The sequence below is a fragment of the Sinocyclocheilus grahami genome, unplaced genomic scaffold, assembly GCF_001515645.1.
Source record: "Sinocyclocheilus grahami isolate Dianchi unplaced genomic scaffold, SAMN03320097.WGS_v1.1 scaffold560.1, whole genome shotgun sequence".
Lineage (NCBI taxonomy): Eukaryota > Metazoa > Chordata > Actinopteri > Cypriniformes > Cyprinidae > Sinocyclocheilus > Sinocyclocheilus grahami.
In genome coordinates this window covers 665,246-691,334 of record NW_015505739.1, presented here as the reverse complement: position 1 = coordinate 691,334, position 26,089 = coordinate 665,246, and the positions used below count along the sequence as shown (strand labels likewise).

The 26,089-nt window shown below is 35.8% G+C and overlaps 1 protein-coding gene across 1 annotated transcript in view; it reads right to left on the bottom strand.

Annotated features, from left to right (window-relative positions):
* Window positions 1-4,150: 4,150 nt before the first annotated feature.
* Window positions 4,151-26,089, bottom strand: part of LOC107556211 (calcineurin-binding protein cabin-1-like) — a 134,075-nt gene continuing 112,136 nt past the window's right edge. The window contains exons 33-37 of the mRNA XM_016239263.1: window positions 23,233-23,307; window positions 11,177-11,462; window positions 8,918-9,055; window positions 7,280-7,464; window positions 4,151-6,697 (exon numbers count right to left, since the gene is read on the bottom strand). Coding sequence (XP_016094749.1) covers window positions 6,554-6,697; window positions 7,280-7,464; window positions 8,918-9,055; window positions 11,177-11,462; window positions 23,233-23,307 — 828 coding nt within the window. The 3' untranslated portion in view covers window positions 4,151-6,553. The remainder of the gene's footprint in view (window positions 6,698-7,279; window positions 7,465-8,917; window positions 9,056-11,176; window positions 11,463-23,232; window positions 23,308-26,089) is intronic.

Sequence of the window (26,089 nt, the reverse complement as noted above, 5' to 3'; positions counted from 1 at the left end):
GTTGATGCATACTGTGAATATGCATAGGCACTGGAAGAGATGGATGTCAGCTGACTCATTTTTCACATATGTAAAGTCAATTTATAATTTATTATACATTAGATGGCATTTAAAGCAAGACACACGATGATAATGTTTCTTCCTGTTCATGGAAACATTTATAAATGAGCTATTAATGTATAATAAATGTGTTATAACACATTTAGCAGCACTCAACACAAATGCAGTCTTGAGTGCATTTCTCCCTACTGATCAATGGCAAATGAACCTAAAGCTTGTTTTAACAGTTGTTTTTAGTGGCTGCAATAAAGAAGATTAAAACACTTGTTCTTAAAGCAGCAGTTAAATCAGAGATGCCTTTTTTTTACGAGCTAAAAGCCCTCAAAAGCTGGAATCGTATTGATTGATGGGAATATAAGGTAGTCTAGGAGGACCTGTGTGAGTCTTACACTCAAATTCATCTATACAAAGTAAAGACGAGCATCGAAAATCCCTCACACCTCAGAGTCGCTCTGGAGATTAACATTGAGAGGCCTAAGCCTGGAGAAAACGACAGAAGACGTTAGCCAAACACACGTTTAGCTATCTTTCCATCATGAAGGTGTGATGGCCAGGTTTCATTTCCTTCACCTGATACTGGTCAGTATGATTCACACATGGCGCGTGGCTCTCCTCACTCCTCTGAGGTTACGCACACATTGCTGCAAGACTAACGTATAGTTTTCCTAAACGTAATCCATCGGTGGCATGCTTGCATTAGCACTCATCATTATGTGTGATCAGAGCGACTTTCAGACACATTTCAGACATTTTACACTAGACTAGGTTTGTGGTTGGTGTAAATTACTTGAGTACTTACTACAGTATTCAGCTTTACTCAAGTACCATTGAAATGGAATCATGCACTTTCACCCAGTTTCATTTTAAAGTCAAAATCAAAATTTTGTACAATTAGGATCTGCCTATGGTCCACTGATGGTTAGGTTTAAGGTCAGATCTTCATGCTTTTTTTCCTAAAAACATACGTTTTTGTATAAACTATATGAAATCATACAAAAATTCCACCTCCTTAAATAGTTGTTTTCTCATGTAATCAGGTTGGAAGAAATGAGCTTAGCATAAGCTAGCGTGTAAAGAGCTAATGCTGTCATTTGAAACAAGTCAGTCGTTGAAACGGACACCAGCCTCCATTTTAAAGCCAGGCATGTGAGACATGAACTCGCTGGCTTATTAACACCTGCGAGGTGCTTATACGCTTGGAAATCAAGACACATTAGACGGGGGTTAATTATGGTAAGAGATTGTACCATTCCCTAAAGATATTTCTCAAAGCTTACACTAGGAGTCATATCTGTTTCATTTTTTACTTTTCTTATGACAATAAATACAGCCTTGTGAGGCTAAATATCCTTTAGTTTCAAGAAACCAATGCCATGGTATAGTGACACAGCAAACGTGAGTTGCAAAAGGTCAAACTTTCCCTCACTGACTTTTGCTTAACCCTCCAAATCTGTGAAGCGCATCATAAAATGATCCATATCCCACTTTGATCAGGTTAAAACATCATTAATGTGTAACTGAAAACACATGGCTGCTCTTTAGAGGAAACGTATGGTTCCGTGAAGTGTCGTATCTAAACGTTACAGGAGGTTTCCTACTGTAGACCCCACAGGGATCAAGAGAGTCCCGCTGGGACGTGCCGCACTCACGCTGGGCTTCATGTGTTTGCTTTGGGACTCCAGCAGCTGATCTCAAACCAGTTTTGCTGCTGGTTTTTAGGACGGGTGACAGTTTGAGAGAGAGAGAGAGAGAGAGAGAGAGAGAGAGAGAGAGAGAGAGAGAGAGGAAAAAGGACGGAAAGGTCAGAAAGGACGAACTGGAGGAAGTGGCAATGTCATGGCCAAGACCACAACACATTGCTTTCTTTCTGCTTTTCGCTGCATTTTGGCTCACAAAAACGAAGAAATTGTGTTTTCATATTACGCCAAGTTAATCGCAAAATATCCCAGAGATGTTTCTTTATCTGAGAGTCGAAGCGTTTCAATTTGCAGGACATTCTGGAAAGAATCAAACACTGTCACTCGGTCGGATACTCAGCATGTCTTAAATCTCTTCTTCCTCCAGCTCAGCTCTGCATCCGTCCCGTATCGCAGACACTAAAGTCAGGAGGTGTTAGCAAACTCTGCCATTTGCTGTGCCTTGTGTGGATGTATCGTCACTCAATAGCTTAACAGCTGCCAATACACAGGCGCTCCGGGCTGGGATCAGACGGCTGTGGGGTCTATAAAGAGCCCCCCACTATGGGCCAACGAGAAACCTCACACCTTTCCCTGCATTAGCCATGCAATCTTCCCTTTTGATGCTCTAACTGGCCACTTTAAGTGCTCAGGTACAGCCGTCAGGGGGGACGACGAGGACGTTAAACTGGATGTTTTTTGGATGATAAGTGGGGTTTCAAAAAGTGCAAAAATGCAATAAGGCTAGAGTAAATGAATGCCACAATCATTCAGAACTGGCATTGGACACCAAGCTTTTACAGGATTCCCATAGTATTTATTCCATGAATTTCAATGATTTTTTCCCCCCCAGTTGTTCTTGCTCACTGGAGAAGGTTCTATGGTTTTAAAATCATGAATTGCACGCAAAAATGTACACCTTAAATGCAATGCAAGTAGCTTTGGATAAAAACATCTGCCAAATGCATAAATGTACATTTCCAGGATTTTTTTGTTGTTGATAATTTTAAAAATTCTTTACAATTTCCAGGTTTTTTTGTATTTCCAAAGGAAACATTATTTTAATATTTGTTGTTCCGAAGGTCTATATGTCCGACCAAGTTCAAATACCAACTGTAGTGTTATTTTAGTATTATTTATATACTATTATATATATATATATATATATATATATATATATATATATAGTATAGTATATTATTTATATACTATATTTATATATATTTTTTTACACTACAATTCAGTTTTATTATTAGTAGTACTTAAACTTATTTTTATATCCAGTGTTTATATTTTAGTTCAGCTTTATTTCAATTAACACTTTTTTGTTGTAGTTTTAGATTTTGTTCACGATATCACAGACCAACTAAAACAAAAACACATTTTTTCTTTAGATATTCTTTAGATGCGGTTTTTATTCCAGTATATTTAGCATATGATTTAAATGCCGTCAACATGTCAGGGCATGTCATTGAGTACATTTGAGCATTTACTACAAGAAATAGCCCAAGGCCACTTGGCTCATTCACCTGAACTAAAGGCCAGTTTGCTTACAGCGCTCATCTAAACTGCCTCAACCGAACTACAGAACTACATATTGGCCTTAATTTAGATCAAAGTCCAAATATACATTATGACTCATAAGTATTCAGTCAGATGGAGGCCAGCAGACGTACACAGGAGGCAAACAATCACCACCACCTACCCCCACCCCACCCCACCCGTCCTAAAAAAGATCTGACACACATTTGGTCCCATATGTAAGAAAACAAACCCAGAGTGTAGTGTGCCTGACAAAGGGACTAAATGACACATTGGCAGCACTTCATAAGAAACCTCTGGGAGCTGCTAATGGGTCTTAATAGACTTCCTCAAGTCTGAGTGCTTCACACCAGCCCGGACTCGGCCTTTGACATGGCCTGGCTACAAGACAGGGTGGTCTTCAGCCCAAGACGATTACAGGACGATGAGGTCATCATTTCTCATAACTCCCGTTATGGAATAAAGGTCAAAAAGTGGAGACATTTTATAGAAACAGCATGAATGTGTATACACACAATCATCTATGAATGAGTAACTTGTGGTAAGGCACTGAAAAATAATTGTATTGTATATATAGATATATATATAAAATTTAATCTTAACACTTAACAGGCCACCCATTTTTGCATGTGGTTTCAGTTGTTCCTACATTTTTTTCTAACTCAATTTAGTATAGGTTGTTGTATGAAAGCTACTGCTGAATCGTGATTATTTTGTGAAAAATACATTTGCTTAGAATGTTTAGAATATCATGCATTCACAAAATAGGGTGAACTGTCATTTCATGCTTCATCACACTTTTAAGTGTACACTAGCATTAGTCTGGTTTCATAATGTCTTCGTAATCTCAAAAAATAACCAAACAACAAAGATCAGGTAAAAATGTTGTAAGTGTATTTTTGGTTTTGTGATATCATCAATGCAGCAAGTCAGAAATATCAACCTTCTCAGAAAAAAGCCTGAGGACAGCAATACCCCATAAATCTCCAAAGAGCACAGAAAACCTCCCATCTCTAGAGACAAGAGCATATATCCACCTCCGCCGCCGTCTTACATTCTAAACACAAGCATAGAGACAGCATACAAAAGACAACAAACAAATTATTATTTTACAGAGGAAAAAATAAAAACATCTCTTTATCTGTTTACAGGTAGTTTGGTCACACATGCCCATTGCATCGAAACATTTCATCCCTTCTTTCTACTTGTATTGAAAAATTCTGCACTCAAAAAAATACTGGTAGCTATTTATCCGTCTACAAGTAGAAAACGTTCGGTAAAACACACTCCTCCGTCTATAACACAACTGGAAATGATCTGGTGGGGAAACACGGCGGCGTCCACATACAGACATGTCACGAGAAAATCATTCACTTGAAAAGACAATCACCAATGTCCGGTCAGACATGCTCTTAATGCTCCAAGAAAGCAGCGCTACTCCAAATTGAAAAAAAAAAAATCCCACAAGTCAAGAACATAACCTCAATGCAACTAACGTTTGGGCACTTCTCTTAGGTTAAAGGGAAAATTTACCCAAAAAGTGAGTTTCTGTCTTAATTTTCTTACCATCTTGTCAATATAAACTCCAAAAGGAGATGTTTGGCAGGATGTTCATGCTGCTCTTTTCCATAAAATGAAAGTGAATGGTGACCAAAAGCACCATACATGCAGTGGGGGTCCATATGTCTTGTGTGCAATATTTCCAAGACTTCAAAGGCATTTAATAGTCTTAACTGAAGAACAGTCCAAAATGTAATTCATTATTCACTGAAAATCTGGTTGATGTTCCATATTAGAATATACACAAACATCAACGAGATTTGAGAGCTGCAGCAGAGGAGAAATTAAATCGCTTATATTTCAGTCTGTTCCTCATGCAAAAGTATCAAATGCCTTGGAATAGAATGCACAAGTTATATGGACTATTTTTTTGTGCTTTTTGTAATTTTGGGAACCTGACACCCTCTGGTCTCCGTCCACTTTCATTATATGGAAAAGAGCAGCGTGAACGTTCTATTCAATTTCGCCTTTTGTGTTCCACAGAAAAAAAATATGCGTATAGTAAATGATAAACAAACTGCCATTTCTGGGTGAACTTTCCATTTAAAGATTATTTAAAAAAAATGCCAACAATAAGGGATCAGCACCATTTTTAGGCCTTTTCATCTTATTTAACAAATGTGTAATTTATACATCTTGGCATAATCTTGAAAAAATTAAAATAAAACATTAAGTCAATACTTCTGTAGCTAGTTAGATCACATTCATATTTCAGTTGTGATATGAATAAGTGTCACATCTTCTCAGTGCTGGCGATAAGACTGACATGCTTTGCCCTTTCAGCCGCTGTTGTTTATGATCCTCAAATGGAAATTTATTAAAATTACAAATGAAAACATGAAATCAGGTCAAAAATGTGAGACAGTAACACAACTCAAATGGAACTTGTGGTGGCTTAAATACTCCAAAATGTGATTATTATTATTTTTTTACAACCAATAGAACACCAATACAGTAATCAATAACAAAAACAATTCTAAATTGAAATCCCGTGGTGCTGTGAAGAATCATACATTTGTAGAACTCCCCTTTAAAAAGCCAGTAGCTAAAGCATGGACAACCAATCAAACGTGATGCTCCATGCAAAAGAATTCGAACACATAAGCAGGAAAACAGAGATACATGTCCACACGGCTGTAAAAAACCCATCGCGTTTGCATGCTGATGTCTCGGGATATTCCACGTTTGGTTACAATGCCATTGAAACCTGGTAGTGATATGAATCATGTTTTTTTTTTCCAAACGTCAAGCACAGTTCACTTCCTCTCAAATCTGTAAACAACGTTGTGATGGATTTAATGCCCAGGAAACTCTGAGTGAGTAAATTGCATTACACAAACTGTCAATATTACATAATCCATCCTTTAGGAAATTATTTTGTACCGACTTTTCATGATTCCACTGTGTGAGGGTCGTTTTGAGTACAAATGACACTTTGCAGGATTGTACACAACAAAAAAAATAAACTACAAAACGACATAGAAACCCAGTCCATGCTTAGCAGCAGAGGAGCAAAACCAACAGTACACAAGTGCCAGGGTAGGAAAAAGCCCTTTCGCTGAAAAACGTGCATACAGCGGAGAAAACGCGCTATAGAAAACCGGACGAAGACAAAACCGTCAACGATTAGCTACGGCTACACAATTAAATAAGGAGATTTCGCTTCCGAGCTCAGCTTGAGAGTTCTGCAGCAGTGCGGCTCAAAGCCTGACCGTTCAAATGTCCATGTAGTCATCTTCCTCATCCGACTCGCTTTCCAGAGAGGATTCCAGACTCGACGTCTCTTGCACCTCTAAAGCGGGCTGAGCGAGAGTGTCTTTCTTCACGTTAGCTGCCGACTGAGAGGACAGGATCACATTCTGATGGGAAAACCAGACAAAGAGAAGGAGAACGTTTTAAAAGAGCATCTGATGATATACAGTGGCCATAAGGGTCAATTTTTTTGAAATTGAGATTTATACATTATCTGAAAGCTGAATAAATAAGCTTTCCATTGATGTATGGTTTGTTATTTATATTATAAATTATAATATTTGGCCGAGATACAACTATTTGAAAATCTGGAATCTGAGGGGGCAAAAAAAATCTAAACATTGAGAAAATCGCCTTTAAAGTTGTCCAAATGAAGTTATTAGCAATGCATATTACTAATAAAAAAATTCCTATTTACAGTAGGAAATTTACTAAATATCTTCATGGAACATGATCTTTACTTAATATCCTAATGATTTTTGGCATTAAAAAAAATCGATAATTTTGACCCATACAATACATATTTTTGGCTATTGCTACAAATATACCCCAGCGACTCAACACTGCTTTTGTACTCCAGGGTCACATATGTTTTGAGTCATTGTATCTGTTGATGTTTCAATATTGCAAAGGGCTTATCTGCTTTCCTTAGAAATAGCAATGAATATCAGTGACACAAGAACACCAACCTTGAGTTTCTGTTTGGTCTCCTCAGAGATGCTGCCCTTCGGGGAGAGCAGGGTGGGCGTGGGGGGCGTGACTGTTATCTCTGGGGGGAATTTAGTGACTGTGGAGGGGATCACCAGTTTGGGCATGTTGGGTGGAATTCTGGACCGGATGCGACATGCATCTGCCTGCTCTGACTGGTCACTTTCTGTAAACAATCATTGACAAAAAAATAGTATTTCTTAGTTTAGATGACTGTATTGTAAATGTGGGTAATTAAAGTCGAGAATGAATAGGTGTTACATAATTATTTGTGTATATTTATAATAATATATATTAATTAATTACACTAATGTTTAAAAGTTTGAGGTTGGTAAGATTTTTCAATGTTTTTGAAAAATCTCTTATGCTCATCACAGTTGCATTTATTTGATCACAGATACAGTAAAAACAGTAATTTTATTACAATTGAAAATAACTGGTTTCTATTTGAACATATATTAAAATGTAGTTTATTCCTGTGATGCAAAGATGAATATTCAGCATCATTACTCCAGTCTTCAGTGTCACATGATCCTTCAGAGGTCATTATAAAATGCTGATTCGCTGCTCAAAAACATTTCTTCTTATTATCAATGTTGATAACAGCTGTGCTCTTTCATATTTTTGTGGAAACTGTGAAATATTTTTCAGGACCCTTCAATGAACAAAGTTAACAAGAGCAGCATTTTGTAACACTATAAAATTCTTTACTGTCACTCAGGGGCAATTCTAGGATTTTCATTTTAGGGGGTCTCAGCCCCCAATGAGGGTATAATATATATATATATATATATATATATATATATATATATATATATATATATATAACAAAAGAACAAAAAATGTTTGACTAATAGGGTTGGTATGCTAAATTTATATACTAAAAAGTGCAGTATTCCACTATATTGCATAGGTATAACATATTACTGAATAAACCAAATACAAGTCTTCATGATCTCTCACACACACACACACACACACACACACCTGTTTAATGTACACACACAACATTTTACTGTTTGCATTTCTAGTACAACCCTCTTTCCTTAGCTCAAGTATGCAAACCTCTTTGCCACATGCACTGGAAAATGTATTGCATTGAAATTGACATTTTCAAATGAAATGGCAACATGATCGTTTTATAAAGTATGCGTTCATATGTGCTTCATTTTCACTGGAGGAAACAGCTGTGGTGTGATGAGGGGTGAACGCAGCGAAAACTTAGGCTACAGTAGATGGCGAACCGATTTATATTTTGTAAACTGTATTTATGACAAAGAACAGAACTGCACAGATGCAGATATTATAACTATCTATCGTTAAACACACACCTTGTCTTCTGTTTCTTGCTCTACACGCTGAAAGAAGGGGAGGAGCCGATCGAAGTCTGCCGCCGTTTTAATATGAAATTTAAATGGGACTGAGCCGATCACAAATTCGTGTACAGTTTATGGAGCTAATCGCAAAATTTTAGGGGGGCTGAGTAGTATATAGCCCCCCTAAAAATGGCCTAGCGACGCCCATGCTGTCACTTCTGACAAGTTGATGCACCCTTGCAGGATAAAATATTATCTGCTTTAAAAATGTCAGAAAACCTCTCAATCGTGAGCAGACGTTACCTGTGCTGGTGTGTGTTGAGCAGGACGGGGGCTCATGACTGTGAATTTGAGAGACGGTGGCCATCTTCATCTGCTGGCACAGATGGGACTCCTGCTGGCGGTACAGCAGACCCTCATTAACCGGCTCCTCTCTATCCTCTGCAGACACAAACACACAGAGACATGTGCCATTAGTAAACAGATCATTCAGACCCAAAAATATGATCAGATGGGCCACATTTTGTGGGTGCAACATCAACTGAATTCTGTACTAATGCATCAAATACATAATATTTTAGTTTTTATATACTATTACAGCATTTATTAGTATTTTCAATTTTATTACATTTGTTCTTTGCTTTTTACATTTTTTATATTTCTATTTAGCTTAATATTATTTCAGCTTTTCGCTTCAATTTCTTTCAGTTAGTTACAAAATCAACATTTCTAATTTAATTTCTATCTTTTTTAATGTTTAACCATTTTCTTATAACTATATTTTGTTTATTAAGCTTTTTTTGGATGAAGGTTATTGACTTTAACATCTGCATTTATTTTTCAGTCTTCACTAAAGTGTCGGAATAAAATGTGTCTGAGATAGAGTGTTGTCAAAGATTGAGGTTACTATGGTTGCGAGAGTGACAACATTATTTAATGGGCTTAATAATAACCACTTAGTAAATAATAATACAGTGCCAGTGTCTGTGTGCATCTAACTATGTTTATGATTTTTTTGTTTACTATGCATGTTAATGTCATTTGACAATTTAATTTTTGACGAGGTTTAGTATGGTACAAACTGTGACTGCATTTCAAAGATTGAGCTGACTGACACAAATGTGATTATGTAGTAGTGCATGCACTTTCATTTGGCCTCAAGGACACACACACAGGGCCTTTCTGCTGTATACATGCACACTTAACACAATCATGTACTTGGACACTTCATCCTTGTATCCTTAGCAACTGAGTATGAAGCAAAGAACACATCTGCCTAAACGAGACAGTGAACACAGTCTTTCTGCGTGTGGATCTTAGAAGAAGAAATGAGACAGACTTTGTATTAGTAATGAGAGTGAGTATGCTGAAGTTATAAGCTGCATGTTGATCCCTAGCATGTAGTGGTTACATAAAGTATAAATCATAAACAGAATGTATAATTTCATGAACAAACACGCCCTCTGCTGGACACATGTGGGAACGGTCAAATGAGTGTCAAACCAAAGCAGCATCTACTAAAAGGGGTGTGTTGGAATTCAAAATAAACTACCATGCTACATTTATTTAGTATGCAGTGTACTGCAGCTTTTCAGTATGCATAGCCTGCAGCTTTTCAGTATGCAAACTATATCCACATGACCTACTACCTTTGCTAAAATGTCTAGTATACAACAGAGCAAACTTCATGGAATTATGTATCCCACAATGCAATGCACTCAACTTGACCTTTAAAGTGTGATTAATTACCGTTTTTCTTTTTATTATTCTTTAATATATGATATATTCATATTCTCATTCATTTATTAGTCTACAAAATTGAAATAAAAACACAGAATAAACATATTTACCAAAAATAAATAACCATTTTTTTAATGTCTTCCAAGCTGCATTTATTTGATCAGAAATACAGTACAATCTATGATACTGTAAAATATCATTACAAAAAAAAATATTTTGTAATGATTTATAAAATATAATTTATTTCTGTGATGTAAAGCTGAATTTTCAGCATCATTACTCCTGTCTTCAGTCACATGATGCTTCAGAAATCATTCTAATATGCTGGTTTGCTGCTCAAAAAACATTTCATATTATCATCAGTGTTCAAAACAGCTGTGTTGCTTAATATTTTTGTGGAAACCCTGATAGATTTCTTTTCAGGATTCTTTGATGAACAAAGTTTAAAAGATTGATTTGAAATATAATTCTTTTATAACATTATAAAAGTTCTCACTGCTACTTTTCGTCAATTTAATGCACCCTTGTCGAATAAAAGAATTAATTTCTTCCACTAAAATAATCTTGCTGACCCCAAACCTTTGAATGGTAGTGTATTTCTGATATGATAACTGGACAGCTGATAAGTGTAGTAATTTAAACCTGCACACTCACTAAATCATGCTGTACTAGTAAGTATATGAATTATATATTGCACAGTATGCAGTGAATAGTATGCTACGTAGTATGCTAAGTGTTATACACAGTAGATACACAGTAGAGTCACTTCCAAAATTATTTCAGTAATTTAAAAGCCAACAAGAAAGCCTATAGATGCTGTACCTGTGTGAGGCAAGAAGGCCATGCTTGCTATTGGCTGGCAAGGCGTCTTTCGCTGTTGTGATTGGTCGGGTTGGCTGGAGGGCGGGCAGTAGATCTGTGTTGGAGTGCTGTGTGTCTGCGTCTGTATGAGAAACGGTCGAGGGGTCTTGCTCAGCTTGGCCTCCCCGTCCTGCGTTGGTGCTGGATACATGTGAGTGTGGAGGCACGGCGTGGAGAACGATGCTGGGAAGAAGAAGTCTCGCTGGTCTTTACTAAACTTGGGAGTGCTGGGTGCATCACCGGAGCTCTGAGAGACAGATGGGACAGAAAAACAGTGCCATGAGTTGACGTCATCTCTTTCAAGACTTTAATGGAGCCAAAGAAAAAGTGACTGAAAGAAACAGTAAGAGAAACAAAGTTTAAAATAAGCCGATGGCCTTCTTGTACAACTTATTATAAATAACCATTATAAACAAACAACATAACAGTTTTCAGTATATCTTAAAATGTAATTTATTCATGTGATGTAAAGCTGAATTTTCAGCATCATTACTCCAGTCTTCAGTGTCACATGATGCTTCAGAAATCATTCTGATATGCTGATTTGCTGCTCAAGAAACATTTCTAATTATTATCAGTATTAAAAACAGTTGTGCTGCTTCATATTTTTGTGGAAACTGTGACACGTTTTCAGGATTCTTTGGTTAATAAAAAACAAAACAGCATTTATTTGAAACAAAAATCTTTTGACACATTATAAAAGTCTTTAGTGTCACCTTTAAATGTATTTACGGTCACAACTTAATGCATCCTTGCTGAATAAAAAAAACGTAATTTCTTTCCAAAAAAAAATGTACTGTCCCCCAAACTTTTAAATGGTACTGTATTTCTGAGATAACTCGCTAAATTATAAACATGTAATGAGGTCGTGCTGTTGCATACTACAGTTTTAAAATCAACTATTATAAACCAAATAATATTCAACAAGCAGCATTTTAACTCTTAGAATTAGTACAACAGCAATGCAGCCACTAAAACAACCAATCAATGAGCAGGAAAAACACTTGTTGAGCAAATATCCAATCAAAAGCTCATGCTGCAAACTTGAACATCCAATCAGCTGCATCCGTGAGGCCTACCTGTGAACTAGTGTTTCGTTTTGCCCTGCCAAGGTCCCTCTATCAAGATGGACAATTCAGTAGATGCTCAGCAGAAAAAAAAAGCGAACAGGCAAACAAACTAAACAGCTCTGGGTCCTGTGTGTGTGTGTGTGTGTGTGTCTTGAGAGAAGCACTCAGGGACATGCTCACGGCTCCACAAACAAACTACACCACACCAGAACCAGCTGTTGCCATAGCAACAAAGCCAAACCGCAGCCAATAGCTGATCAAACAACTCTTTCTGGAGAGCCTCACTCCGTCTCTCTCTCAGAAGTGTTGGGCCGGTGCGGATCACATCTTGATTTTGTGCACTAATGCTCAGTAAAACTTCCAGTAGGAAGGATGGTAGCTTATGAAGCTGCAGCATATGATAAAAGAAAGAACTAAAATGTTCTTCAGAGGAAAATATGAGTTATATGTGTGAAACTAGAACAAAAAAAGGTTGCTAAGGTGATCTGGGTGGTTGCTAGGGCGTTGTAAGATGTTTGCTTACCCGACCCAAGTCAAAAGACATCACTCCCAAAGTTTCTATGCAATGTTCTCCTTTAATGCATCTGAGATTTGTTTTGCACATTTTATCATGCAACAAGTAAATTCATGATTTGTAATACAGCAATAACATTTTTTAAAACATTCTGTAGTTATAGTATTACACGTGATTGCCAGGGCATTGCTAAGAAGTTTCTACACTTTTAAAAATAAAGGTTCTTTATTGGCATTGATGGTTCCAAGAATAACCTTTAACATTTTTGGAATCTTTCCATTCCACCAAAGGTTTTTTTTTTAAAGTGGAAAAAGATTTTTTAAATTATCTTCACAATAAGACAAAGAAGGTTCTTTTAAAGGGGTGGTTGATTGTGATTCTAATGGCAATTAAAACTGCAAGCAGCATTGAAAGGGCCCTCGCACCCGGTGGCTTTAAGAAAAACAGCAAACGGTCAGCAATATGCATTTAAAAATGTCAAAGTAATTTAAATGTGCCAAACTTCCTGTTGCCAGCTGGTGGCGCTATGACTATAACTGAATATGGGCATGGGCATGTGTTCAGGACAGGACTCTTATCAAACATGTGAAGTTTGGGGCAGATCGGACTTTGTATGCTTGAGTTATAACAACTTCCTGTTTCATGGCAAAACATCGAAGTTTGTCAGGCCGCCACCGACACGCCCTTCAACGAAAATTCTAGATCTTCGCAATTTAACGTCATAAAGGGCTTTAGATTACACTGACCAAATTTGGTGTTGATCTGTTGAAATCTCTAGGAGGAGTTCATTTAAATGCAACGCCTGAAAACGGCACAAAACTTGCCAAGAAAATTTAAAATAACAGACTTCCTGTTGGGTTTCGGACTTCGTACCGGGGCGAACTTTTTTGTAGGTATTGGTGTGTTACATGTGTCTACCGAATTTCATACATGTACGTGAAACATAGCTCGAGGGGCACTTTGTTGAAATATTATAGGTCGCACTATTGAGCCACTTTGCCACACCCACTTCTGAAGCACATATCAGATGTACATTTTCGCCACTTCTGGCACGTGTGCAAAGTTTCATGAGTTTTCGAGCATGTTTAGGCCCTCAAAAAATGCGATGGATTTTGGAGAAGAGGAAGAAGAAACTGAGCAATTCCAATAGGGTCCTCACACCATCGTTGCTCGGGCCCTAATTAAAACTTTATAGGTACAGTTATTGCCCTTGGTGTGAATGAGCCTTAACTCCAAGGTATAACAACACTCAAAGAGAAGTTTATTCCATTATTAGTCAACTAAATGCAAACTAATACGCCAAAAACAAGCAGTCAGTCTTACAGTCCTGACTTGGAAAAGAGAAAAGAACTGGGACACCAATGTTTCCCATCTGAGATATCTGGACAAGCCCACAACTCTGACACTATTTATTAAAAATAAACAAAGATTCATCTCTCAGCCACGATATCTGATCCAATGTCAACATGGCGACAAGCATCTGTTCTCAACCTGCACATTTTGACCACAAGGGGGCCAAATGGTCACACTAAAGGAGAGGCTAGTCTTAAAACCGTGCTAATGGAGAGAGAGAGAGGTGTAGAAATGAAGGAATTCGTTTTCATTTAATGGTAAGGTTCAGTTATGCATGTGTAGAGTTATGCTGCATGGAGCGCAGGAGGTGTGTTGGCACAATCCTGTAACTATGGAAAACGCTCCTGCAAGGTACAGCGTGCTTTAACATACAAGTAGCACAAACCCATGTGTTCGGCCATGTGCGCTTATGTATACGAGTATGTCTGCTTAAATATGGATTAACATACTGTACACAAAAGCGTATTAGACAACAAAGTGGTATGCCAATGAGGATTTGTCAATTTTTATTTTAGTACACAGAAATGTGACTGTGACCTGGAATTTGCATAAGAGGCTGATTTTTGTAATTGCAAGTAAACAGACAGTTGGCAAGTGGCTGATCATCTGATACAGTAATTATGTAATCATATAAACTCATAGCCAAATATTAAGTAAATTGCCCTTAAAATATTTATTTATCATGGTATCCAACGTTTCCTTCTAACCATAGTTATTGTTCCCATAATAAAACTGCAGTAACAATTTAAACAAAACAGCAGAATGACTCAGAAAGAAGTGTTTGATCCCACACTATTGTGATGTTAATAGTAGTAACAATAACTGTAGCGACTAGCTTTTTAGTGGTGTTTGTTCGACACACAATGCTAGGGTGTTGTAGCTGGTTTCCAGCGCATTGCTATTTCATTGCTAAGATCCTCAATGTTCTTTAGCACATTTCTATGTGGTTGCGAAGACAATTCTAGTCTCTAGATAGGACTCGGACCTTCAGTATGAGCAATAGTAATAGCAAGCATGTGGTCAGCTAAGGACAAAAATGACTATACAATAATATTAATAATAATACTTTAAAAACAACATGTGATCATTTAAATAAAACATTTATTATTATTATTAATGTAAAAACAATTTTTAAATAAATATTGTATAATATATATATATATATATATATATATATATATAAAACATTTCAATAATATGAAAACATTGTTTTAATAATAATAATAATTTATTATATCAATAAATATCTTATTTTAAAATGTTACAATATTTATTTTATATTAATAATAATAATAATAACTATTATTTATTTTTTACAGCTTTCATTTTGGTGGAAAACTGCGGTGAGACCTTAAAGCTTCTCCTTTTTTGACAGCAGATTTAAAAGCGATTCTGCGAAGCATGCAGCGGCTAGTTATCAAGTTTCAACAATTTTTACTCACATTTGCTGCTTTGCGATTGTTAATTTTGGACCCTGGCTGAGATTGTAAAGGTGTCCCACGCACACAGTCACTAGATGGCACTGCTTATGCTGTGCTACTGGAAACTATGGTATCCATGCATGAAATGCATTTTAAATGTATTTGAAAATGCAGCATTTTTCCCTCCAATTGCACAGTTCACATGGGTAACGCTTAAAGTTGGTAAATGTTTGTAACATTCATATGTTGTTTACAGTCGGTTTTCATTTCTCTATGCACAGGACAAAACACATACATTTAAAAAAAAAAAAAAAGCGCCCCACAGTCGTATGCACAGTACCACACATGGGAGTTGCAAGTGTGAAATACATTTGCTCTCTATTTGCGCTTTCTCCTGCACTCTAAAAGCCACATGATTACTCAAATGACAACAAACAGCAAACAAAATCATCCATAACCTCTCAAAACAACAGCAGCTCTTCCTGTAGCCTTAAATGACAACTCTAATTTCACAGCACCTGCAGATGGAGAGAGAGAGACTATATAGTATAGAGACTCTTTATAGTCAGTGAGCAGCAGACAGCACAAAGAGACAGCAACCCACTGACAGCAAGTTAATGAACTCCAAACACGTTAATGGACCTTCAGCAATTACAGCAATTGAGGAATTACAGCGGTAGTTCAGGAGCGACGGGCTTTATAACGAGAGGGTGTTGGAGCCTAGTGGTTAACAGAGTTTACTCACCCTCTTGTCATTTCAAACCTGTATGAGGCTCCGCATCAAAACATGTTTTCATATTTTGATACAGTTAGGGTTAGATACAACCCTGCAGTAGATACAATTTCCAACCTCATCCATTTTTGGTTTCTGACTTATAAAGTATCCCCGTTACACTGTGAGAAAACACGATTCAGAACGTGAGTGAACTGTCTGAATGAACCAAATAGAATTGTGAACAAATTCAAACCTTTTTGCAAACCTAATTAACCGATTAGATCAAAAGAGAGATTCGTTTGCGAAACTGGCATCGCCATTTCCGATTCTAAACAGCTGATAGAAAATGCACACAACATGACTGCTGAAATATTGTCAAGCAGAATGATTCTTAGGTTTGTTCACGGTCATCTCCAATATCAGACAAGGATTTATCAGTAACGTTTTATATCAGTAACAGTATTTCAGTGCGACTCGTGCCTCAGTAAAAAAGGGTCTAGCGACATCCCAGGTTCACACTGTTCTTTTCCATTCAATGAAAGTGGTTGAGGACTATGGAAGCCATTTCTGCCACTGAAAAAAATTAAAAAGGTAACTGCAAGTTTTTATCTCACAAATTTGATGCATTTGATCAAAATCAAAATGTATGAGTTATTCAGTAAAAATTACAATAAAATTTCAATTCTGAGGGGGGTGGGTTGTGGGGGGGGGGTTGGACTGACATGTTTTTAGAATTGCGAGTTTATATCTCGGAATTCTGAGAAAAACAAAAGTTAGAATTGCAACAAAAAAAGTCAGAATTGCGAGATATAACCTCGCAATTATGTGTTATAAAGTCAATATAAACAAGTTTGCATCATGCGATTCTGAGAAAAAAAATTACCTTTTTTTCATTCCGTGGCAGAAACTGGCTTCCATAAAGGATGAATTGTCAGGCTCAAAAAAAATTCAAGTGAATTAAACTACAAGGTGACAGAAAATTCTATAAATAATCAATGGTGTTGTTAGACAAGATGTGACACGCCATCTTTTTAATATAAATTTCATGCCATATTTACAACACCTTGAAAATTGTATGGCTAGCACTTTTTTTTTTTTTAAAAGAAGAAATTAATACGTTTATTTAGCAAAGATGCATTAAATAGATAAAAAAATATATCTAGCAAAGACACTTACAGTACAATGTTGCACAAGATTTCTAGCAGCACAACTGTTTTTACCAATGATATTAATAACAAATAGAGATGCACCGATTGCAATTTTCTTGGCTGATACCGATTTAGGATTTGTTTTCTAGGTGTGACCCACCGATACCGATTTTTGCCGATTCCGATTTTCTTTCTAAAAACCATAATTTACAGCATATACAAACAAAAACCTATGCTTTTTTTAATGCAATTTTTTTTTTTGAACATTACAATTCCCCCAATCTGGACAAAAAGTTACAGATATTCTCTCACTTAAACAACTCTCAAAATAAAGTGCTCTATAACTAGAAAAGAGGTAGAAATAACTGAAAAGGAGTTGCTGTATATAACAAAACAAATGTAATTTCCCACAGTTTCTTAAATTGTACTTTTTTTACACTAACCTTATTAAATATCATCTTTCACATCAAATTCTTACATTGTTTCAATTAATTCAGTTAGAATAATAAGTAACTGTAGAGCTGTTACCATGTAAATGAAATCAGTATCAACAAACTCCATCTTTCCACTGCAGGAAACACAGCCTCATCTCGCACAACATAAATACATAATTAATTGCCGTAAGTGTGACGTCGAAACTGACCGGTTCGGAATCGGCAGACTGACCGGCGGAAAACCGGCTAAGTCCGGTCCCTGGTCGGTCGATCGGTGCATCTTTAATAAGAAATGTTATTAGAATGGTTTCTAAAGGATCATGTGACACTGAAGACTGAGGTAATCACACCAATAAATAACATTTCAAAATATATTCAGTTATTTAAAAAAAATTATATTTCACAATATTTCTGTATTTTTGATCAAAAATAGATTTTAATCATTTAAAAATCTTACCAACCCCAAACTTTTGAATGGAAGTGAATGGTAATGAGATTTTCAGATGTACAGACAACTATTATTGTGCTTTTTTGTCATTTTTGGAGCTTGATTTGTTTTCATTATATAGATCGTGCATGAAATCTTTAGTTTTTTCCAGAAAAAAGACACATGGGTTTAGAACGACACAAGGGTGAGTAAATGATGACAGAATCTTGCGCTCCAGGGGAATATGCCTGTAATAAATGTACCCACTTAGGATAAAATTGTCAGTCAGATGAGTGACTGATTGTGTGACTGTGACTGAATTCAGTCAGGTTTGTTAGTGCTCTGCAGTATACCATACCACATACACTGAAGCATTTGTGATGAGCACCCTCCACCCACTCACTCTCTCTCTCAAACCAATGCATGAACCCACGCTTCCCACCAATAGGCGCATTTCCTGTTTCATTGCTTGCTTCAGAGCAAGACGACTTCTGAGGTAAACAACAAAGACGGGAGACCTGTTGAATAAACAAACCGCCTCAAACCGTCTGCGGAAAGAGGACGAGTTCAATTTGAGTGATTCTTTACTAATGCTGTGAGCAGGTCAGAGAGTAACCGTCCTCGTCTTAGGGGCCATTTACATGACAAAGTTTTCAGCCAAAAACGGGAAACTTTTTATGTGTTTTGCCTGTTCTTTTACACGACAACGGCGTTTTGGGGACTGAAAACGCATATTTGTGAAAACGGGTTTCAAAGCGCAAGTTTTGGAAAACGCCACCGTTATCGTTTCCGTGTAAACACCCAAAACGGGAATCATGGCGTCATGCGCGTGCGTAGTACGTGTTAGGTATGTAGACATGCGCAGTACGTGTCGATTTTAAAGGCAAGCGCGAACAAACATACACAACAATGGCGGAGTACATGGTACTGTTGTTGCTGCTCAAGTTTGCTAACGCTTCTTCAGCGAAGTGTGGATTTACTTCACCAATAGCGAAGACGCATTATATACAACATATAATCGTCACTTCTCTACAGGTACTGTTTACTAACAAGGTGACAGCGCCAACTACTGGCCTGGCATACGTAATTACAGCGTTTTTGGCCGTTTTCGCGGATATTGTATTTTGATATTTTTGTTTTTCTTTTGTGGTATATCGTTTTCACTATTACTTGTGGTAAATGCGATTTTGCATATTTGGATACATAAATGTTTTTGTGTGATGTAAATAAGTTTGATTTAGAATTGTGTGAGACCCCTGGTACGATAAATGGTTTGGTCTGTTTTGATAAAAGGGTTTCATTCCCCTTATGGTGTTAGTTCTGGTGAGGGATCCCTGAAGTTAACATCTAAGATCCAGAATTCAGTAACGTAGTGTATATGTTTTTTCCTCTTTCTTTTTTTTTTATGAGCCATGCAATGAGTCGTAACGAATGATGAACTTTGGCTATTAATAAAATAATATTTTGATGGTTCTACAAATGTCTCTAGAGTTTTTATGGAAGAACCCCCACAAGAATGTTACAAAATATTTCTATTTCAAATTAATACTGTTCATTTAAACTTTCTAGTCATCAACGAATATTGAAAAAAAGTATTACAGTTTTCACAAAAATATTAAGTTAACTTTTAAAAACTTTTCAACATTGTTTTCAACATTAATAATAACTTTCAAATAAGGGATCCGCACTCGCTGTGTCTTCTTAAAGACTTGTAATTTATTTTAAATTTGCAACAGAGCAATTAACAAGCCGAAATAAATATTAATAATAATAATAAACGTTTCTTGAGCACCAAATCAGCATATCAAAATTATTTCTGAAGGATCATGGAGTAATGATGCTGGAAATTCAGCTTTTGCAAATTACTTTTTACAATATATTACAATAGAATTTTTCTCTTTTAAATTGTAATAATATTTCACAATATTGCTGTTTTTACTGTATTTTTGATCAAATAAAGTCAGCCTTGATGAGCGTAAGAGACTTCAAAAACATAAAAGATTTAAATAACCCAAAATGTTTGAAAAGTGCTGTGTGATTGTAGTTCCTTATAGTTTTACTTTCTAAAGTCCTTTTTTTGTACATTCTAATATTTAAGAATTCTTTTTTATAATTTTGAGAATTGTTTATTTTGTGAAATATGTGAAACATATAAAACAGTCAGAAATAAATAAAAGTACTAAAGCACACCTAAACAACCCTTTATTTTACTTTACTTATTTAAAAAAAAAAAAGTAATTCTGTAATTTGTAGGGATGTAACTATCAAAATCTCACGATACAATAATATCACGATATGAAGTCCACGATACGGTATTTATTGCGATATTTAAAAAAAAAAGGCAAATGAAAAATTGGGGGAAAAAAATACATTTTGAACATTTTAAAGTCTTTCCTAAATTCTACACTTGAAAGAGATATTTTGAAGTTGGAATGCATTTAAACTGCTAGCTGTCAGCAATTCATACTGCACTTTTAAGCTTTTATTTTGACGGAAACGACAGTAGAGCTTTTATTTTGAAGGAAAACTCCAGCTTCAGTGAAAACAGACTTACAAAAACGCGTCTCAACAAATCTAATGAAATGTTGTAATCATCTGCCTTGAAAATAAAGCATAACTGATGGCTTTTGTGTTCCCAAACGCGCGCTAAACTCGCAGTACGTGCAATAAACGAGTTCACTGCAGTCATTCACTGTGAACGGTGCCATTCTGAGGCGCGGAAAACACAGGATCACGAGCTGATCGCCTCAACAATGTGCACGCTTCGCCTTAAAACACGAAGCAAAAACTTGAAGGAATTAAGCCATATTGTGCTTTCGGTTTTAGTTCGTTTGACAGATACTGTGCCAAAGCATAACGGCCCAAAACACAACTTTAAAGACCTTTTATGTTAGAATAAGAAGTTTAAATATATTTTAAAAACTACACTTTTTGCTCGGAAGACCTATCGTTTCATCGTCATGTGACCACGATAATATCGAGACAGTTTTGCTATCGCGAGATCACGATATTGATAATATCGTTACATCCTAGTAATTTGTCATCTAAAAAGTAATACATTTAATTTTTTTTGTGGTATTTGTTTCTGTTTCATATAAAATTCCCAATCTCAAAACACAGCAAAATATATTTATAAAATGTTAAATGTCAAAACAATGTTTTTTTCTGCACTGCAGAAAAGACAGATAAAGGTTTTGTACCTGGCATTCAAATTGGGATAAATAGCCCAGATATAATCTTACAACACCAGCCTAATCGTATTGATGCGGATGAAAAATAGCAGCGTTATACAGCGCATCCCCAGCTGAAGTGGTGTTTTACACACTAATGGTGGACCAACATGGTCGACCTGTCGGTTATCAGACAGAAAACATTGTAGTAATGGCGCATTAGAGAAAAGTAAGCAGCAGAGGAGATGAACAGATAGCATGAGTGACAGAGATGTGAAATGAAAGCGATTGAATCAGGGGAAGAGGTGGAGGGGGGGCTGCTTGAGTGGGTGAGAGATGCAGAGAGTAAATGAGAGAGAGATGAGAGACACAGCAGGGCCTCTTATATGTTTTGCCCAGGCTAGTTATAGCACACTAATGAATGGCTAATGAAAAGAGAGAACGCTCTCATACAGGAGCGAATGAGAGCTGAACATCAGGCAGATCCGTATGAGTGTCTCTCTAAGAAGAAAACCCAGTCAAGATCAATCCTGTCACACACTCTGGAGATGTTTGGAATGCCATACATGTATAATAATGTAACCCTGATAGCCTCAGAAAAATTACAGCTACAACTATTGTTACCACAGTCGAACTGTGCATACAAACGTTTTTTGACAAAAGTAATTTGACAAACAAAAGTTTGTGTTTTTTAAAGTCTCTTATGCTCACCAAGGATGCATCCATTTGATCAAAAATAAATGTTAAAACGGCATTATTGTGAAATATTATTACAATTTAAAATAACTGGTTTCTATTTGAATATGTTGTAAAATGTAATTTATTCATTTGATACAAAGCTGAATTTTCAGCATCATTACTCCAGTCTTCAGTGTCACATGATCCTTCAGAAATCATTCTAATATGCTGGTTTTCTACTCAAGAAACAATTAGTATTATCAAAAAAGGGCAAAAATAGTTACATTATTTCAGGATTCTTTGATTAATAGAAAGTAAAAAAAAAAAAACACAACAGCATAATTTTTTTAAAGAAATCTTTTGTAACATTATACATGTCTTTACTGTGACTTTTGATAAGTTTAATACGCCCTAAATTATAAGATCCAAACATTTTCAAATTATACAAATAGGCTAATATATTAAAATAATAATACTAAATACCACCACAAACTAAATATTCATATATTAACATATTAGTATTATATAACACAAAGACTAATATCATTTTTTTGTCATGTAGCCATAATTAACAGTTCAGTGCCAAGAATTTCCATTTCTATTCATCACAACAAACCATGTATTTAAATATTTGAATGTTTAATTTGCATACTGCATACAGTTGTGTAAGCCATTTTTTTTAAATAGTATTAATTAGTATTATTAAATAGTATAAATTAGTATTTGGTGTTTAGTGAGTATGCAGTGACTATTCCTTACTAAATACAACCTCTGTTTCTCTCTCTCTGTGCTGCTCAACAGAAGTTTTTATCATTTGAACAGTGAGAGGGATGGAGGAATACTAGCAAAAGGTGCATAATTAATGCATTTCATAAATGGCTCAGAAAAGAGTGTGTGTGTGTGTGTGGGAGGGATGGGAGAGAGAAACCTAAAAGAGAGAGAAAGGGGCAGCACCACAGCCAAATGTGAAAACATCCAGAGAGTCTGCTGTGTTTCCAATGGAGTGAGCAGAGGAGAGAATATTAGATTTGCATTCCAGAGGGAAGTTATTTCCTGCTGTGAGACAGAGAGAGTCTGTGCGTCCTACCTGTCTTTGTGCCGACGTCGCCATCTGAATCTGGCAGAACTTAACAGCTTGATCCAATGCTACATCCTCATCCACCTACAGAGAGACAGAAAGTATGAGAAATAACATTAGTGGAGGTATTTATCATAATCATCAGACACAGCAACACAAAAACAGCCACTAGAAATGACTTGCTTTTTTCACATATTAGGCATTTTAATGCGGTTTCATGTCATGTTTACAATAATTTAAAGGTTATAACCAGAAAAAACATTCACACAATAATTCAGAAACTCATATAAAAGGCCTGATGATGTCTCCTACTTGACTGTTGCTATGTTATGTCAAAGCAGTCTCAACAGTTCAAAGCAGTCAATTTCTGTCATTTGATTGTAGTCAGTGTTGTTAACTTGTTGCAAAAGGATAAATTAGTGAATTAATGTACCGATTAAATAGTCTACTGTCATATAAACACCAAAAGCGCACATGGACCCATTTTTTTCGCATTATAAGCCTTGGCATAGGAATAAATCATTTCTGTGTCTGATGATGTAGTTCAGAGCAGAATCATCTTGTCATCTCGTAATTATGGTAATTCAAACAAAAAAAGAACAAGATAAGAAAATAAATCCAGAATTTTAGAGTGAAAACGCAATTAAAAGAGCTTGATGTAGACATGCTCGTCCACAATCACAAACACGTGATTGCCCATGTTTATATATAAACGTCTATTCAGTAACATGACAGAGATGCTGTTACGCATTTGACGTGCAAAGAGGTCAGTGAATCATTCAGCGAGGTCATTGACATAGAAAAGGTCAGGTTCCCATACAACTAAATTACCACCAATTTAGTGCAAGTAACATTCAATTAGAAGTCGTCAAAAAGAGACAGTTATTTTTCAGGATTATTTTATGAATAGAAAGTTCAAAAGAGCAGTGTTACTCAACTGTATTTGAAGAGAACAAACCTCGTTGGTTCTCAAATGTCAAGCAAGCACTTTTGAGCTTCCTTTTATCATACTTGATGCGTTTCAATGATCGGTTTAGAAAAACATAAAAATTTGTAAATGACAGAATTCACATTTTTGGACTAACTTTTAAGTTTCTGTCTATTTGTTACACAAATCTGTTATATCAAATCTATTATATAATCTATAAATCCTTTTGATTTATTCCCCATTTCCGTTTTAATTTATTAGTATTATTTTATTAATTAATATATATTTTTTTCATTTTTCTAGATTAAATTTTTTTAACTCTCTGTTTTAATGTTTAAAGGGGTCATATGATGCGATTTCAATTTTTCCTTTCTCTTTGAAGTGTTACAAGCTCTTGGTGCATAAAGAAGATCTGTAAAGTTGCAAAGACTAAAGTCTTAAATCCAGAAAATATTAATGCAAAAAAATAAAAAAATAAATAAAATCACTGAATTTTTTTTAAATTCAGTTTTATTTTTACCAAATTCTGTGTTTTCCATTAATTTTCTGAACTCCATTTTAATGGTTTCATTCAATTTTTATAAAAAACATCTTTAATTAATTGACATTATTTAAAAAAATATTTAATGAATTTTTCATAAATACTGCGTTATGCATTTACATTTTTCAGGTAAACAAATTCTAGTAAACAATTTTTTCTGGTAAATATTCCTTAAAAATAAGGCTTTAATAATACTTTTATTAGTAGTAGTACTATCATTATATTTAAGTATTTCGGTCACAGTTTCTTCAAGTTAACTTTGTCAGGTTGCTGTGAAGACCTTTACATTTCTGTATGTACAGTGGGGAAAAAAAGTATTTAGTCAGCCACCAATTGTGCAAGTTCTCCCACTTAGATGATAGTTTTACTCAAAAGAAAAGGTAAAATGCTAATAAAGTGACTCTCTGAGGAGTTCTACAGATTATGTTCATGTCCTCATATATTTAGGCGGCACAGGCTGAAACTGCGCGTCTGCACCATCATTCAGTCACAAAGAGATGCAGAACATGCAGGATTCATATTTAAATTATATTTTTGCAGCATTATATTCTCAGACACTAGTCCATAACGCATTTTGATTTAAGTATGCTGATTTCGTATTTATTCATCCAAAATTGTGGCAAATTCCGTAACATTCCACAAAATACAATAAATTTAATTTTTATGACTGGATTCCGTGTTTTCTGCATCATGGAAATCACAGGACCCTATCAATTGCTTGAAAGCTTCAGTTAGCTTGGAAAAGAACATTCTCTTGTGTTTCACAGAAGAAAAAAAATGATACACGTTTGGAACGGAATGACGATGACTAAACTGCACAACTCCCGTTTTTAGGTGAACAACCACTTAACTGTTTTTATTCTGTTAAAACTAATACTAATACTTGGTACCTAAAGCACTAAAAAAAAGAGCTTGACTTTACAAAGGGTGTTAATGAACATCTGATTGAATTTTGAAGGCAAACATCGAAAGTCCACTCCAGAAAACAACCCCCAGAAACAGTCCTATCACTCATTAGCCAGTGCCTGTGTGAAAGCCAAGAGAGTTGCCAGAAAAGCTCTCAGAAATCAGTTGATGATTTCTGGAAGAAGAGACCCACGCTAATCAAGGACCATAATCAGATCATCTACAAATATGGAATAAAAAGCAGCATGCACACACACACACAAACACAGGCAGAGGTCCCGAGAGGATGCAGTAGGAACAAAGAATCACTATGATATGCCAAAATGGGCAGATGGAGTTATGGAGTCCTGAAAATGAACAAGCCAAACAAAGTTCTGTCTGTACAAAACTTAAACAAATAAAATATGCTAGTTTAAAGCAGTATAAACAAAACCAAAAATCAGATTGCTTCAGAAGTCATATGTACTACTTGTAGCTGTCCCCCCCCCACC